Source organism: Numenius arquata, chromosome 8, assembly GCF_964106895.1.
Source record: "Numenius arquata chromosome 8, bNumArq3.hap1.1, whole genome shotgun sequence".
Lineage (NCBI taxonomy): Eukaryota > Metazoa > Chordata > Aves > Charadriiformes > Scolopacidae > Numenius > Numenius arquata.
This window is the reverse complement of record NC_133583.1, coordinates 48,408,078-48,426,155: the sequence shown is the minus strand read 5'-3', so window position 1 is coordinate 48,426,155 and position 18,078 is coordinate 48,408,078. Positions and strand designations below refer to the sequence as shown.

Here is an 18,078-nt window from a genome sequence, read left to right as displayed (position 1 = left end):
CTTAGGTCAGTGCATGTGCATGACATTGAAGGGTTCTCAGGCTGCCTCTCAGCTTCATTGCAGAAGATGGTGCCAGTTGTAAAACTAGACTTTCTTTCATTCTTTCTCTTTTAAAAAAATATTCTTGTTTTTAGAACACAAATGCTCTCAAATAGTTCCTGGGTCAGCATATTGATGCTTTAAAATTATAGGAACTGAGTGGCTATGATTTTTTTTCCCCAACATGCTGTAGAGCCCTGTTCACAGACTTGAGCAAATTACAGCATGTTGTCTTGGAAATGAAGCCACTGATTACTTTCTTATTCATTCTCAGCCCAGTCATTGCAGGACTTCCTTTGAACAACAGACATTTTTAGCACTGTTCCTCTGAAAATGAATAATTTTCAACTTCATTAAAACCAGCTCACCACATGAAGCTACGAAGAGTGAAGAATAAGAGAAAGTAATCAATCAAACAATTGCTAAATCCTAACTATAAATCTAGTGCAATGCATTGAAACTGCAGGAGTGTTCCTAAGCAACACAAACAGTAAGTTGTTTTCAATGTTCCCTGTAGTACACTTCAGCTTTTCCTGCACAAATGGTTTTCAAGGTCCCTATAAATCAGTTTTAAAGAGAGTGAGTTGATGGAAAAATCATAGCAGCATGCAAAGTAAAAATCCTGGAGAGAATCCCCCCCCCCCAAAGCCACAGAAGCACAATGTCCTACTGTAGACTTTTTACAAATAATGTGAATGGCTTGATTCTCATATCACTGTATTACTTGTTACTTCAAGGCAAATATTTTGGTCCTAATTCCAGCATAACTTCCAAAATCTGGTTTGGCTTGCATAGAGGCTGTGGAAAGTACTGAAGAAAAAAGGACAATTACTTCCTTAACCTTGCCCTCAGGCTTTACCCTCTTGGTATGGGTTGATATGGGCCACTCGTATTCCTTGTACACATCTCACACAACCCCAGTGTTGCTATACAAGGTAATCCTCAATGGGAATAAAGATTGCAAAATCCAAATCTATATGAGGGGATCACAGAAAAAAACCCCTTTATTTTTCTACAAATCTTCCAGAAGATTAAATTGTTATTTTTGAATACCCACTTTCATCTCTGGCTGTATTTAAACTTACAGAAGGTAGAATTTGTATTAAATGTCGAACTTACCTTATATTTTCGTAACAACTAACTTCTGGCTTTAACATTGCAGTGTGTCGAAATACTTTATAAATAATCACTCCGAAAGCCAACAAATTAACCTGGGAGGAGTGAAGAAAGGAACTTTTAGTTGAAGCCAGGATGCTTTTGAATTTCAATAACTGATACACATTTAAATGAAACAAGCCAGGTAAAGTTTCTGTGTATATGAAACCTACAGAATCCAGTGCTGGGAGGGGAAAACCCCCACACTTTTCTGATCCACTTCTATTAAAAAATATGAGCTCTGTAATAAACATTGATCAAACAGGGCTGTAACTCTACCTTATCTCAACAGTATCATTACCAGCAGTCTGCAGATGTTTATTGATTTTATTGGTAAATCTCTTTGATTTCCTGCTGAGTATTTTTTAAAGTAGATATGTTGAAGAAAAAGAAAAAAAGAAAAGAAAAGAAAAGAAAAGAAAAGAAAAGAAAAGAAAAGAAAAGAAAAGAAAAGAAAAGAAAAGAAAGAAAAGAAAAATGGAGAAAACCCCAGCCCCCCCCCCCCCCCCCAGATTTTCTATTGTACTGTATCATGTAGATCTTGACAAAATGTCTTTTGTTGCTGAATAACATTAATAACATCATATATTCTGAGGTCTTTGGGGTGTGAAAACTTTCAAATGGCACAAAAAAACATTGAGGTTTACACAAAGAATTTCTAAAAAACTAACTTTCATTGAAAGGCTCCTTGCTGCGTATTCTCTCCTGTATTTTATATTTGTTTCATAGGTGAATAATTTCAGAATGTTTTTTTCCTGCCTTCTTTATAATGGCATCACTTTATTTAAGTTTGAAACAGAAAAAAGCAACTAAGAGAAGCAGTTTTGCAAATGATACTCAATTATGGTTCTGAACCTCTGTTTGCTTGGCTAGGCTTCACTGATCTTTCATTTAAATTTATACTGTGTTCTTTTAACAATGTGGATGGGTTTGCTTTCTTGCTTTAAAAAAATTTTCTTATTTTGCTTTGCAGTGTTTAACATCAGAATCTATTAAAAATGTTTGTAAATGAACCAAATTTTAGCTGGATATCATCCAGATACTACTTGTAGATCCTTGGTTGTAATCCCTTGGCTGGTTCCTGTGGGCTTCCAGCTGTAGAATGAATAGAATTATGTCTTCCCCAACTTTTTTCTCCAAAAAGACTGTGTGATTTTCCTCCTTCCCTATTTTTCTTTAAAGAAAAATATCCTCTGAGATGAAAACAAAAGGCTGCTGTAGGAGCACAGCATCACTGTAAAAAGAATCACTTTCATTTGTTAACACTTGTTATGTATGTCCTTAGAACATTTTTGTTGTGTCAAGGGGGGAGTATCTGATATTAAATGCAGGCTCTGCTTTAATTAGCTGCATCCTCATACTTTAATACAGCATAATGTATTTACAATTTGATAAGACAGGAGATAGAGCTGATTAGCAGTTTAGGGAATTAATCTTTCACTGAATACCTTGTACTTGCGCTGATCATGAGAGCTATTCTGGAGCTCCTTATATTTAAAATTGTAGTCTATAATATCTCCTAAACCAGCAATTTTTCAAAGTTAATTATAAGTCAGTCAGCAGTTGTGGGTAATTATATGCAGTCTTACTTTTAATTTTATATTTGTTGGTGAATAATATATCCAATAACTTAGTGCACATACTGTAATCTGCATAACCCACCTAATGTATTTATTAATCTGAAAAAGGTTGGGTGAAATGTGATCAAAGTACCATGAGCACAGAGAATACACACTTCTTCAGAAACTGCTACCACGATTGCAAGCACAAACCACATGACCAAGCTTCCTCTCTGCTGGCCCGTCACCAAGATCACTGATGTCAACGAGAACCTTCCTGTTGCCATTAATAGCCTCTGTAAGAAGCTCTGTGGACCAAACCCCATTATTCTTCGGCCAGATACACCAGCTGCAGAACTGGGAAGTTTTGCAGAGCAAGGATGGGGTGGGCAACGGGCAGATGTGGGGCCTCACGGCAGCGAACTCCATTTCTCTTTGTCCCAGCGGGGCTCCTTTACACAAATACTATTTACACTGTCCGTTGCACAGGATAATAGGATTTGGCCCTCTGCATTAAAGTAATACCCATTAACTATGATCTTTTCATTCATCAATTCATTCTAATGGGAATAATCTGTACGTTTCGGGGGAGCGGGAGAGGTTAACGCCGGCTTCTCAGAGTCAGCTGCCAGAACACAATTATTGTACAATACGTCTCAGGTAGCCTCGCAGGAGGTAGTGTTACAGGGTAATGAGGGTGAGCTTAACTTCTGAAATACCCGGTCATTTCCAAGATTTATTAAAGTCTTATGTCGGTTTTTGCCCCATTTTGAATCACTCCATTAATAAAAAATACGTATAGCAAAGTGCATAGACTGCCTTTACACAACGTTCAGTGTCTCAAAGCAGTAGCTTTTAGGCAACATAGCAGTTTTTTGGGTTTTTTTGGTTTTTTTTTGTTTTTTTTTTTCTTTCCAACCTAAGTTAGAGGCCTCTGGAACTGCATTTTGTCCTCTGGAGGACAAAGTAACAACAAAGTAGTTGTCACTGTCCTGTGACGCAGAGATGCAGCAAAACTTGAGGGAAAACAATAGCATGAACTCATGGGTAAATCTAGGAGAAAAAGCTAGCTAATGTTAATAATGTGTCAATTGTGGTTTTTAGAGAAAAACGGTAATCCAACAGGTATCCCAAAATTAAATATATTCTGCTTCAACCTGATACTCTGCATGTTCTTTGCTATAACCATACCAGTAGCCTCAGCTGTTTCTGGGAGATGTAAAGTAAAAAGTTGACATTGGACAGTGGTCTGAGTAGGAATACTGAGGATTTGGATGGATTAGGACTAAAGGGGAAATGGCCTTTATTAACTGATATCCCCAAAGACCAATACATATTTCAGCAAATGGGATGGGAAGTCAAATCCCCCAAAATGCATGGCCAAATATACAACCACTTAAGACATTTGATTTTTTTATCTGAAACTGAGCTTCAAATGAGCAGAAATGGAAGTAGTAGGCTGTAAAAGTAATCTAAAATATAGATAGGCAAAAGGAATCCCGGAGCCCCAAATCTTCCAGCTGGGACAACCTGAGGGGCTTCTGGAAGACACTGAAACATCTAAAAAGGCTTCAGCTGCTATTTATAGCCAAATACTGTGATTTATACTTACTTTGGTTGTAATCGCATGTTTTCATTTTTATAATTAAAGCACAATCTTCAGATCTTGTTGAATAAACCTTTGATGACGTTATAATTAAGGCTGCCTTAAGGTGACAGGCAAGGTGAATGAGAATGAAATGGCAAAAACATAAGATACACTGTCTCCGGAGAGGCAGCAAGCTGGAGTAGAGCAAGATGTGCAGGCAACTGTCAAACCTAGCTGAGGGACAGACTTTGCCCAGGCCTGGAAAGGGCCAGCCTGGGGACTGCTGCTGCCACACATGGCTTCGGGGAGAAGTTACCTGTATAATGAGCAAAGCTACTCTGCAGCTTTGGGCAAAGCCAAAGCGTGAAATGTTGTGGCACGGCCACAGTTTTATCAAGTGAATAACGACATTACAGTGTGACACGGTAAGTTCTTGTGCCTTTGTTTTCAGTGTTATTACATGGCTGAGCAGTCAGAGAAACTGCTGCATGTCCTGAGAGGGGCTTCTCGGCAAGTCTAATAGGCTAAAGGGGAATTGCATTGATTCCAAGCCCAAAACTGAATTCTTTTTTATATATATTTATTTATTTAACAAACCACCCCAAACTGCTGTTGGGCAAACAGTGCATTCAGTCCTTACTATTTCGCAAAGCAAACCTCTCACTTTTTCCCCACAAGCCCAATTCTGTGAGGTGCTCAACATCCTCAGCTCTCCCCCTGAGATTCAGTGGGAATCAGGTTTCACTCAGCATGCTGAGGTGCACTACAGGCTAATTTTAATAATTAATCTATGTCTTCTTTCTTTTTTTTTTTTTTTAAGTGGTTAATCAAAGACAAGGGCTGATATAGGAACAGCCGCCACTCATAGCATCTTCAGGGAATTATTTCTCCTTAAAGATATTTGTAAAAGTATTTTTAGCTCTCTTAAATTCTAGAAACATTACCGTGTATTTATGAACAAATGGTAGGAAACTTAAAATATATTTATGTGAAACAGACATTAAATAAGGGCAATTATTAGGATCCCATGAAATCAGGATTCTGTAGATATGGACAACTACATTTATGTATCTGTATAACGCAGGATAATCTCCAAGGGGCCACAAATCTGGAGGAGTTAGGTATTACTGTACAGCCCTGACGGAAGATGGGGAGATCATTTGTGTGAAAGGTCACGAGGATTTAGGAATTTGGAGTGACTTCTAGACCCATTAAACCAATGGCAGAATTCCTGTTAAATGGCAAAACTCCCATTGCCTCCACTATTGTCAAGGCTTTACCTCTACACATCATAGAGAGTGGCAGTCTCAAGGGATTCAGGGGCAAGAGTGGACACTGCTGTGGGTTTCAGCCTGCAGATTAACACTTGCATGTATCATGGATGCACACTGTGATATAGAGCAGGGTAGTGACATTTTCAGCAGTGGTGTTTTGGGGATCTCCATGGTACAGTTCCCATGTTCACAGCTGTGATGATGGGTAAGGTACAGGAGGCACGTGAGGAAGAGTTCAGACTGTCTAGAGTGGTACAAGTCCTAGGGTCAGATCTTATCCACAGCATCAATCTAGATAATTTCCTCTTGTAAAGAAATTCACAGGAGAGAAAAAGCAATTGCAAATTCAAATAAATTAATAAATTTCCTGGTGCTTTTCTAATCATCTTGTCAAAAATAAGCAAATTTTACCAAAGGAATTAGCTGGGGGAGCACTGTTCAATCAATCGTGTGTATTTTAGGATAGGATGGGGAAAAACTGTGTGTGCTGTTAACCTACCTCCACTAGAGCTAGGGTGGCTAAATCTGTTTGCAGGTTTGCATCCCTCCCTCTGTCTCAGTGCTCCCACAGCTAACTGAAGAGAGTACTTCTGCATAGCTGTAACCAAGAAAATCTGCCCAGCAGCGGGCATGGGTAGAGCAAGCCACTGCTGCTTTGGCTTCTACTCCTAGCAGTTCTGGGACCTCCACAGCAGAATTTCACCCATCCACAGTTTGTAGAAGAAAATAATAGAGTTGTATGTATATTAAGACATAATAATATTTACTCGCTTCTTTTTCCCAAGATGAGGATCCAGAAGACCACTGAGAAACAATCTATTGTCTAAGCAAATTAAAAACTTCTCTGTTGATTACTAACTGTATTTTGCAAACTAAGTAATAATATAAAAATGAGCACGTAGGTCTTAAAATCCTAAATGTTCTAAGCTGTTGGAGTTCTGCTAATAGCACATTGCTTAGCAACTGCTATATTTAAAATAGGTCCTTAATGCCACTGTTAAATGTACGTATTTTACATACTGGAAAAGTAACATAATGTTCTATCCTCAAGTAAATATGATGTTAGTGCTTCACACTGCATGAAACTCTCTCTGTGTAGGTACAGAATGATAGCTATTTTTAGTTAAGCACTGAATGGTATGAAATACACAAAATTTAATAAAGCATGCAAAACATCTGCCTGCAAATAAAAATATTTGCACTCATGTTGAAGAGTTGTAGTTTCTTTCATAATTAATTACAATTAAATTGTAAGATACCAAGTGAAGTGATATATCATCATTTTTCCCCATCAAGGTAGCTGACAGCTGTCAAATTTGGCAACTAAGAAATCTTTTTTTCCTCCCCCCTCCCCCCCCCTTCTTTTAAGCAAGACAAAAGAGCACTTGAAAGCTCAGAGGGAAACAGTCCATCTTTCACTGCGGTAGCTCAGTTAGCACCTGGACATCTGGTAAAATGAAACAGATCAGGACGAGAGGCATTCAAGAAAATTTTGTCCGACAATTTTTTGTTGAAAAATGTCAGTTCATTAGCACTAAAAGACATTTACTGGTTTAGACTATACTTTCACCAGAAAAGGCTTCCTGACTAGGATAGCTTGTCTGATTAAAACCAGAAAGGACACTCCTGAACAATGAAAATCCCTGTGGACAGGGCATTTATCCAGGATGTTGGAGACACAGGCACAATTTTCTGTTGTACTTAATATTCAGACTAGGCTATGACCCTTAGTTTCTCCAGCCTCTGTACCAGCTATTCACTGCTATTGCTCTGTCTGCCCTGCTGGATCTATTCCGTGCCATATAAATAATTAAATATTCACTGGAGCAGGGAGACCTGGATCTCCCTCACCCCCCAGTTCCCCATCCAGGACTATCTAAAGAGTTCTTTTTTGAACAGTGGAGTATTTGTTTAATATGAGACTGAGTTTTTTGAGGCTATTTCCAATATACGTGCATTTATAGAATGAAAAAGGAATTAGTAATTTCATATATGATATCCTTATGTAAAAGATACACTCCAGCCTATCAAAAATTATTAAACCACTTTAAATACCAGCCTTTTAGGGCTATCTAGTGTTACAAAGAAGAGAAGGTATAAGAAAGAGGCAGCTAATTCTAAAGATTCAGACATACTAGTTCTGATTCAGTCTGAGCACTTTACATTCAAACTTCAAAAACGAAACCCCCAAATCATTCCCTTTTCCTTTCTTAGTCTCTGTCTCAATAATTGATGAAACCATCTATATGCTGATGTCAGATCTCACAAAAAAGAATGAGAAAATTTCTCCTGCTGCTCTCTTAGGCATATACTTGAATTTTTTACATATATCATATTGAATTTGGCTTTTTCAAAAAATGTCTGAAGTTCAGAGCAGCTGTATCTGTATCAGTCTTTACAATGACCCTCATTATGAGTGTTTGAATTAATGAGCTTGTGGTGGTCTGAATTCTGCCACAGAGAGCAATACATTTCTGTCTTCCTGGCTGTATGGCTAATGGCTGGGTAAAATGACAACATTCAGTGGGTCATCGTTATTTCAGTCAGGGGAGAACGGAATTAAGCTATTAACAATACAACAGTTTAAGCTTCAAAATGAAAATGTATGCCATATTAATTGCATAAAATTGGACACAAGCTGGCAGTCAAACAGTATGGGTTTGTCTCCTGACTGATTTATCTCATTATCATGTCTCCGGTGAATATACCTTCTCAAATGCTTTAGGTATACAACAGCAGTCTTGTCTTGGTATAGAAAACATAACAAAAACGTTAACAAACCCCCTTTAGGCTATATTTTGGGAAAATATTTTCAATAATGCAGGATTAGAATTTCATGATTCTAAGATTTTAATAATTTCACTTATTTTAAAAGTTAAAATATAGCTAAATGAATTTATTTCAAACCCTGTCTCAGGAAATACATAATTTTCACATAGGGCTGCACTTTATTTATGTATACTTCAAAGTTGTTCTTTTAAATACCTCAAGCTGTAGATTTAGACTCAAATGTTTCCTTTATATTTTTAGAACACTTATAACAAGCTGTAAATAAATATATAAATAAATGTGGTTTCTATATTTTTCATCAGAGTAAATAGCTTCTCAGATTTCTGGATTCAATGTTGTTGGATTGCAAAGCTAAGCTCATACTGACCTAAAAATTTTTATTTTACCCCAGTTCTGCAGCCAAGGGTGGGAGGGATGAGCCCTAGTTTCCTAGATAGTGTGGTATCTGACCTCAACCATAAATGTTAGCTTAGCTAGGTTCAGTGGTAGGACTAGAGTCTGTCATGCTTGCAGTGCAATTAATTAGTAGATTTACTCCTCTCCTTTTCCAAGAAACTTTTGTGAAGGTATATTTACTTGAGAATTGGCAATGACATAAATCAGGCTGTTTAATGAACTGATTCCAGGTGCATCAAAGACTTCAAACTACGTGTTACATCTCTCCTATGGTTTCTTTGCATAAATGCAAACCTGTCTTAAGCTGCATCTGTAGCCTTATGCAGGAGCTGTGCAGAAATATCTCTACCTGGCAAAGAGGAGTGAAACAGTTGTATATTATCTTTTAGCAAGAGTAGCTTCAGTGAATGGATGAGCTACCAGAAGCGAGGCAGCATCAGGAGCAGAACTGAGATGTCGAGTCTGACAACAGGCTATATTTGCCATTTTGGAAGTGTGAATAGTTGGCAAAAAGCTGTCCATGCCTTCCACAATTTGCCAAATCCTCTACAGAATTTGGCTCTTTGCTTTTTAGAAATATTCATGATTCTGCGTGGATGTGGTCATAAAATCCCATGCTGTGGCTTACAATCTTCTCAAGGCTACGAAAAGCTCTTTCAATGACCAACTGAGATTTCCAAGTGTATTCACATGCAATTACTACTGTGAATTTAAAATTGCTTCTCTAAATGCCTGTGAGCAATGAATCAAAGGGGCAGTAGAATAGTGGAAGAAAATGTGATTTGAGTTAGAAAATATGTAGTGTGGATGTAGTCATTATGTAATTAGTAAGAAAGTCCAAAAGACACCATCAGTCTGTTAACTATCTAAAGCAAACTTAAGGTGTCCTTTCAATGAACAACAAATGAACAAAAGTAAGCATATGTGTTTATAGTAATAGTGCTTATAGCAAGACAATGTAAAGAATCACCAAGAAAATATTAAGCAATTAAAGAAAAAAAAAAACAGACTGATTCAGACAGTTGTGCGGCTTTCCAGAAAAAAAATATCCACTGAGGCTTAATATACTTGGATATGTTAAGACGGTGGTCACAGTTTATCTTGCTAGAAAAGAAGGATGCCTAGGACATTGACCTGCACTGAGCAGTGGGACATCTCAGGAAATCTGCACAACCAGCTGGCACCTGCGGGTGCTCTTCCCCTTCCCCTTGGCATCCACCTGTACTCCCTTCCCTGCTGTTTCTGCTTGCTTCACTCTTGATAACAGAGGACAAATTTGACTTTTCAAGCCTAACGTCCTTTCAATGAATCTGAGGGAGAACTTCTTCACATGCTTTTTCTTATAACACAAAACACTACTAGCTAGTGTTTAAAAGACATTTTTTAAATTTTTTAAAGACAAAAGGATTTCATATGGAACATCCATTAAGGATCTTTGAGTCTTATGTGATGAATTTGTTCCTATCTAACAACATAAGAGCAAGTAATTTTCAAGTTGTAGACTAATGGCCACAGCTGCTTTTTTCAAGTATTTCCAGGGACTTTAGAACAGAGGCTTTAATGACAGAGGGAAGGAAGGAAAAACCTTAATTTTGCATGAAAGCCCTGATCTTGCTGAGAAACTGCATCCATTGAGTATGGCAGTATGGAAGCTGTGGCTTGGAGATTAAAGCTGGTCCTGTCCACTGAACAGAGCAAGCACTTTACAACTCAGTGACTATTTAGCACAGCAGGTATTGCTGCTGAAAAACATTGCAGTTCGAACTAATCTGTTTCAACCAAAGTTGCAGACTCAGTCTCTAATGCCACTATATAATTAATTATCTCTATTTCTACTTTATCCACATTGCAAAAGAAATGCAACGGAGACACCTTTAACTGAAACCACAGAGGAGCTAATGAAAAGGGGACTATTATTCTTTCATAAAGAATAATAAAGCCATTGCTAGTCCCTGTAGGAAATTTATTTCCACTAAAAAAGGCAGACTGAGGAACAGGAATAGATATAAAAAAATGTTTAAAACAGCTGTTTTCTGAAAAACGTACAGTAAATGGTACAGAGTATACTTCTCTAATCTATCTAAGAAACATAACTAGGCATTTATCATAAATAACCCTTTGGAAAAACAAAACCAAAAACAAAACACCACAGAATTTTCCAAAGCTGAAATATTCACTAAAAAATGTGAGACGGTGGTATGGTTTATTGTGATGGAGGTCTGACATCAAACAACTTTTTTGATAGTAAGCCTTAGAATATCAAGAAATATCAAGAGCAATGAAAATGAGCTCCTTCACTGGGGAACAGGAATAACAATGTGAAGAAGCCCAAAGAGGCAGTGTAGTTGACTACGCCAGTGTGGTGTGCTTGACCTCAGAAGGGTTGCTTTTTTTTCCCCCCCTTTTCTTTTTTTTTTCAAGTGGGAACAACAGACTGTCAGATCATGCTCAATATTGAAGACTGGGAAAATGTATAACTGTAAACTCTTTGAATATTTACTTTTCTGCAAGAAAGATGTTCAGTTTGAATGGCCTAGATTAAATACATGAAATTTGTGAGTATATGAGAAAACAGCAGAGTAATGGATTTGCCAGGAAATATTTCTGCATTGATTGCAGCAGTATTACTAATCCTGAATCAACCTAAATGTACAGAACTGAATAAGTGTTAGAGCTGTCCAATAAGATTTGATGAATGCACTATTCCATTAATTTTACCTTTTTTGTTGAATAAATTATTTGACAAATAATGGTAAAATTCATCAAATAAATTATCTGATGAATATATTTTTTAAGTAATCGACTAGCTCTAATGAATATGCAGGCAGTTCCTTAATGAAAAGCATTACTCTACTCTTAGCCTGCTTTCATCGCTCATATGTCACTTTTTTGTATTTTGCAACTGCAATCTCTATATTTTATTCATTTACCCATTCATTTATACATGGAGAGTTCAAAACAGTATAGTTAATCAATCACTGCAACTCTTAGAATGTTTGTGCTTTACAGCTGATTATTCATTATGTTTATTACATACAGGAATGCTTAATAAAAAGAACTTGGCTTTTCTGAGGACATCTCTCCCAAGAACTATTCTTGGCTTGTATGTTCCAAGTCAAGTCTACAAAAATGCTCTGAAAATTGCAAGGTCCGTTTATAAGCCATTTTTGTTGCAAGCACTGCAATTACCAATTGTTTCAAGAAACTGGAGCTTGAAGCCAAGCCAGACACCTTCAAGGTCCCTGAAAACACACATTAGAGGAGTAAAACAAGGAAGAACGTACAGGAGCCACCTCCTCACTGCACAGCACTAGGATGTTTGGATAAAAGCCACAGGGAGGATTATTTGGATGATGTTCAACTTTGGAAATGTTCCAACCTCAAGGAGCAAGTCTGTATTTTGTTATTACAGAGGTGATCTCAACAAATAATACTGATAGATTTATACTGTTAAACAGCAAATTGCACCCGTTAATGTTAGAGCATGCCACACTTCTGAGTCCTGGTTCTTCACAGAGGTATGCCAATTTATTGTGGTAGTGGCAGTGGGTACAATAGTCAAGCCTGCATGACTCTGTCAATACTGCAAAGGTACAAATCATGTTATCATGGGTGACTCTGAAGTTGCTGCACAAAGCTCAAGCGAACAGATTTAATGGGAGAAGGTTGCGGGAGGGAGGTATATTGGAAGAGCTGCCTATAGCTGCACTTGGAGTAGCAGAGATTCTCTTCCAAATTTTCCTTTTAATGGCTTGTAGACTTTCGTAAGTACAGGATTAATACCCTGTACTTCAACCCTTCAAAACGATGTCATTTCTACTGCCAGCTGGACAACTAATATATAGCTGTCCCTCACAATAGGTACAAGTGGAGGGACTTACTGTGTGTCCACAGAATTTAAATGGTGAAGTTTCCAAAAACATCATTGATGCAGAATAAAGCCCTTACATAGGTCTGCTCCCACTCAACACAGAGTGGGCTGTTATGACAGAGGTGGGGAAGGCCATGTAGAAGTTCTCCACAATGGGAAGGAGTTTTTTCTTGGCTGATATTACATGCTCATCAAAACTGCAGCCACATTACCCTGCAGACAAATGGTTATTACCATTCTACACACTTATTACAGGGAGATTATTATTATAAGAGTTTATTACAAAAGAAAAGAAAATGTTCTAGGGATTTTATTTTTTCATTTTCATACCTTTTATCTGTGGAGTTTATATTTGTCCATGCCTCAATCGAGCATGGGTTGTAGTGTATGTGAATGTTTGTCCCTTAAAGCTTGTGATAAACTCACTTTTCTATTAGAAGTTTAAATACTTGCTATAAATAATTTCTCCATACTTGTATGCTTTGATCTAATCTAATGCATAGTTTTAGCTAAAATGGTTGTGGTTCTAAAGATTACAAGTATTAGGAGGAAGAAATAAGTTGTAGAAATTATCTTCAGCTTGCAGCTTGCTTTACAAAGGTTTAAAATGCCCTTTCTTTGCTAAGTCCATCTTAAGAGCTTCTGACCCACTCCTTTTCATGTACAGTCACCAATATAATAATAATAATAATAATAGTTTTTAGATGGGCTCAATAAGGCCGTTGCTTTGCACTTAAGAATTCTAATAGAACCTTAATATTAATAAGCAAACACCTTCAGAAGTAATGTTTCTGCTTAGGCAATCAGAGGAGAACTTAGTTTGTACTCCTGATAAACACTTGAGCTCACTGTGCTTCACTGTTACTGCAGATTTAAAGTCCAAGGATGTGTTTGAAACAACGTGCCCTGAGACAGAAAATCCACCGGTACAGAACCGATTCTGTTCTTCCTCATTTATGTGCTGCCTCAAAGGCATATTACAGTATAGTCCAAACCACAAATCTCCTGGGTCCCCATTCACAGAAACTCAAAGCACCATTTGGGTTCATGGGCATTTGTCCTGACAATATGATTAATGGTTTTGTGCAAGAATCAGATTTGTGGTGAGCAGTTCTCCAGAGATTTGGTATCCAAACTCTCCAGGCTATCTTGGAAAACCTGCAAACTCAATGCTATTAGTAGACAAAGCTCAAGATTAAAGGTAAGCTTGAGGTTGCCAGATTTTTCAGCTTTCTTTATGAGGGTTACAGTGCCGTATCTGGTTATCCCAGAACAAAACCAACATTTCCTTTTCAAAATCCTTAATTAGTAATTTTTTTTAGTAAAATTTAATTCAGTAATTTTTTTTTTATTATTATTTTTTAAATCATCTGTGGGCAGAATGGAAATCTTGGCAATAGGTTGGCTTCTGTAATTAAAAGGACTTCCTGAGAGGCACTATTTTGGAAAGAGTTTAATCTTTGTTATGGTAGTGCCCATGCAGTATGCTCAACAGGAAAACTGGACAATGGAAACAGAATTACTGCCACTGATGTGCCTTCCACAGAGCAGACATCTAACATCAACATCATCTCGAGTCAGTGCATATTTTCATAAGGTTTTCCATATTTTCCTTTGACAATAACCTGGATAGAGTGTGAGCAAATTACTTAGCTCCCTGCACACTTTGAAAACATCTTGCAGTTCAGGATTCAATTCACTATCACTCCATCAAAACAAGTTGTCCAAATGCTCAAAAAATTCACAGAGCAGATGAAGCAGCTTGTTGAAAGCAGGTTGCCTTTCCTCCCAGGTCTAGCAGTGCAAAATTATGAAGAGACAATAATAAAAGTATGTGAATACTGTGAACACAAAATACTTCCATAACACACGAAAAATAGCAAAACAACCACAGGATTATTTGTTGTCCAGCTACAGCTCCTTTGTGTGGCTTCACTTAGGCAAGGAGTGGGAGAAAAAACTAGAAACTGCCTGGCTGCTGTTCTCACCCATATATGGACTGCATTGGTGCATGGGGCCCATATCAACTTCTATCACCTCCCCTTTTTCTTATAATTTGCAGGCATTGCTGGAAGATCCGGAGTGCTCAAAGATCGGCTATGGGCCTCAAAGCCCAGCTTGCAGAATTTGCCTCTGTGGCCAGCTACACTTATATCAAAGTCACTGCAGACCTCCTCTGCCTCTGCACTGTGTACCTAAGATCCTGCATCAGGCACAGCTCAGCTGGAGCTGAAAACAAGGTTACAGATGCATAAATTTGGGGCATTTTGTATATTTTGATAATGCAGTTTTCCTGTGCTAGCAGTGGAGTGATATATCGCTGCCCATAAATCTTCACCTGAGGGCAGATGAGGAACAGGAATGAGAGCAGCAACAAAAAAATCCCAACCCTTCTGCCTTCATGGAAGAAAGAGATAAGGTCCAAAGAGGAAATAGGAAATTGACAGCTTAAACCTAAGAACTGTAAGAATTCCTCCCCCCATGATTTTGTTTTACTGTAGTAACCTGTTGCTGTCAGGGCCATCTGACCCCAGAAGCACTGAGCCAAGGAAGGTTATGGTGCCTTGCCTCTCTCCAAGTCTGCTGTGCTCACCATGATGCTGAGATGGGGAGGCATCACCCTGCAATTGCATCTGGTAGGTTGCTCCCAGCCTGTCCCCAATCTACAGCAGGAATTTGGAGTGGAATTTGGCCAGAATTATACCTGATACTTTATTCAGCTTTGAAATGGCTAATACATTGAGATAAAACTGTTTTACTATCATCTTGTGTGTGTTAGATACTGCCACTTCTTTTTTATAAATCCTCACATTTATCACTAAATAGCTTAAAAAGCAACAAAGGGTTATAACTGACTTGACCATAGACGTCATGAGGCCTCACCATTGTACCTTCTCCTCCTGTTAGCTCCAGCTATTGCCAGATCACTGTCAGCCCAGTCATACACAATAATGCCCCATTACAGTTGGAATGGTTTGTTAAACTTTATAGCACTTAGAAATGCTCCCAAGGCACCAAAAATGTCTCGATTCAGAACTGAACATATAATACCTGCCAAATTTGCAGGTTTGAAACCACTTCCAATAAGAATTAAAAAGGCCCGCTTCACAGCTCAAATAGGGCTATCAATACTTGACTCGTCTGCCCATGTGAAATAGCGGGTTCTTTTCTCTGACGTCGCAATTTATTTTAAAATAGCTTTGATGATGACAGGGTACACAGGAGTGATAAAACCATAAAGATGACAGTCTAATCTTACAAAGATGACCGATCACTGATAAGAGATTAAGTCACACAACATTTGAAAAACCAGATTATCTGTCTGCTAGGATAGTGTCTGTGTACACCTCCTGCTGAGCCATGCTGAGATGCCAACGATGTACAAAGATGCTTCTTCTTAAAAACCAGAAATGCTTCACAGAATTTCTCAAACCATTGGGATAAAAGAAAGAAAGCAATAAAAAAAAGCTCTGATCTTATATTGAGCTTTTTTTGTCAAACATTCATTTTTCAGGCTAGTAAAGTATTTAGATGTACAGCATATAAATAATTCAGAGACACTATAAAAAGGCCTAAATTAGCCAATTCTGCCCTATAATTAGCACTCACAGCTATGCTGGCAATGGGTGGGTGATTATTAAACACCTTTTATTATCGTTTTTATGTACTACAATAAAAAATGAAAATTATACTTACAAGAATTATTAGACATGCCGGTCCTATAAAACTCCATATAAAGTTATTCTTTGTGCTGAGCCAACATCTGAAAAGTAAACAGCAGAAAATGCCTTGAAATGTGCTATTTTGACTATTGCATCCTTAAGTATGTTTATTTGGACACAGAAACAGTGACTTACACTTCTGTTGTGCCATAGTACTTGTACCCCAGTGCAGCAGAGATTCCAACGACCACAGCTGGACTGACGTAGCCAAAGACATAGAAGTTCTTGTGCAAGAAACCCTTGTTGTAGATGACTCCCACAACTATAAGGTAGAGGTGAATACCTTCAATGCACATCCATGCAAAAGCAGCTAGAAGGAAATAATGGAGTAATCCAGCAGTAATTGAACAGAAGAGCTAGAAATTCAATCAGAGAAAGCAAGAGTCATAATTCTATTGATATGTCTCTGTTAATATAACAGCATATGCACGACAACCTAGTGACTCTAAAGTGGTGGTCCAGCAGCCCAGATGTAATGTTAATTGACAAGAACTTGGCCCATATGCACGAGCACACTTGTTCATTGGTATTTTCTGTTGCAACCGGTAAAATAAATAAACTACATTCAACTTTTAAAATTGGTGCACATCTTCCCAGAAGAACTGTATAAATGAATTGAAAAGGTTGATCCATGGTTAGAGCTGAGTAGACTATATGCTTGCCTGATCTAGATAAAATTCATTTTTATGATTTTGATAACAATGTAATTAGACATCACAAGGAATTATTTCTAAAATAACTTTTATTACCACAAAGTATTTGTAAAATGATTTTTCTCAATCAATCAATACTGGAGTACTACCTTAGTGATAGCAGATCATATTTTTCAAGTAATTTTAAATCCTATTCAGCTACTTAGTGCAGGGGTATTTTGATGATTTATGCATAATTAAATTTCCTAAAACTAATCTGAGATGTAAATATTAACAGCCCAACTTGTATGAAAAGCAACACCAAGACCTCACATGTAGAAAGGGAAAGGGTTCTCCAGCCAACAGCACAATATCTTAAATGCCAGTTTGGGATTACAGCTCTGGCCTGGCTTTTAAGGAAAACTGTTACCCAGAGAGTAACAGAGTAACTGTTACTGTACAATGTGCCTTTGTACAGCATCCAAATGGATGTGAAAAGTGAAAATGCTGAACACATTGAGATCACAATCTCAGTTAAGGTGACAAAGTTTAAATGAAACCCATGAAGAAAAGTCAATATACACCAGCTCAGATGAAGGCCCTACATCTTTAGGTGACTATTATACATTTCCTGTTACCAGACTGGGAAATCAGTGTCATCAGAATATTCATACTGATACTATCAAATACTGGAAGTAGATGGGAGATTGTATCTTATACTGTATATTTACTTTACAACACAAAATCAAGATACAAGTGAAAACTACCCACCTTATTGTTGTTCATATTAATTCCAATCAGAAAAATAAGTTCCGCCAGGAAAAGGCTGCAGCAGAGGTTTTTGTGAATTGTCGTTCTAGTGCTTTGAATTTCACTGAAGAACCAGAATGTAAAAATGCACATGGAGAGGCAAATCAACGAAATAATTATTCCTAGCTGAGTGATTCTTGTAAGAATGTTATAATTTGTAACACCCTGGGGGAAAATTATAATATAATATTTAAAAGAATAGCTTTGTACCTTCTCAAGAAAGACCTCATTCTATAATACAG

General features: G+C 37.6%; 1 protein-coding gene across 1 annotated transcript in view; it reads right to left on the bottom strand.

Moving 5' to 3' along the window:
• Window positions 1-1,043: 1,043 nt before the first annotated feature.
• Window positions 1,044-18,078, bottom strand: part of ADGRL4 (adhesion G protein-coupled receptor L4) — a 73,381-nt gene continuing 56,346 nt past the window's right edge. The window contains exons 11-15 of the mRNA XM_074151800.1: window positions 17,798-18,001; window positions 16,530-16,750; window positions 16,369-16,435; window positions 1,159-1,250; window positions 1,044-1,059 (exon numbers count right to left, since the gene is read on the bottom strand). Coding sequence (XP_074007901.1) covers window positions 1,044-1,059; window positions 1,159-1,250; window positions 16,369-16,435; window positions 16,530-16,750; window positions 17,798-18,001 — 600 coding nt within the window. The remainder of the gene's footprint in view (window positions 1,060-1,158; window positions 1,251-16,368; window positions 16,436-16,529; window positions 16,751-17,797; window positions 18,002-18,078) is intronic.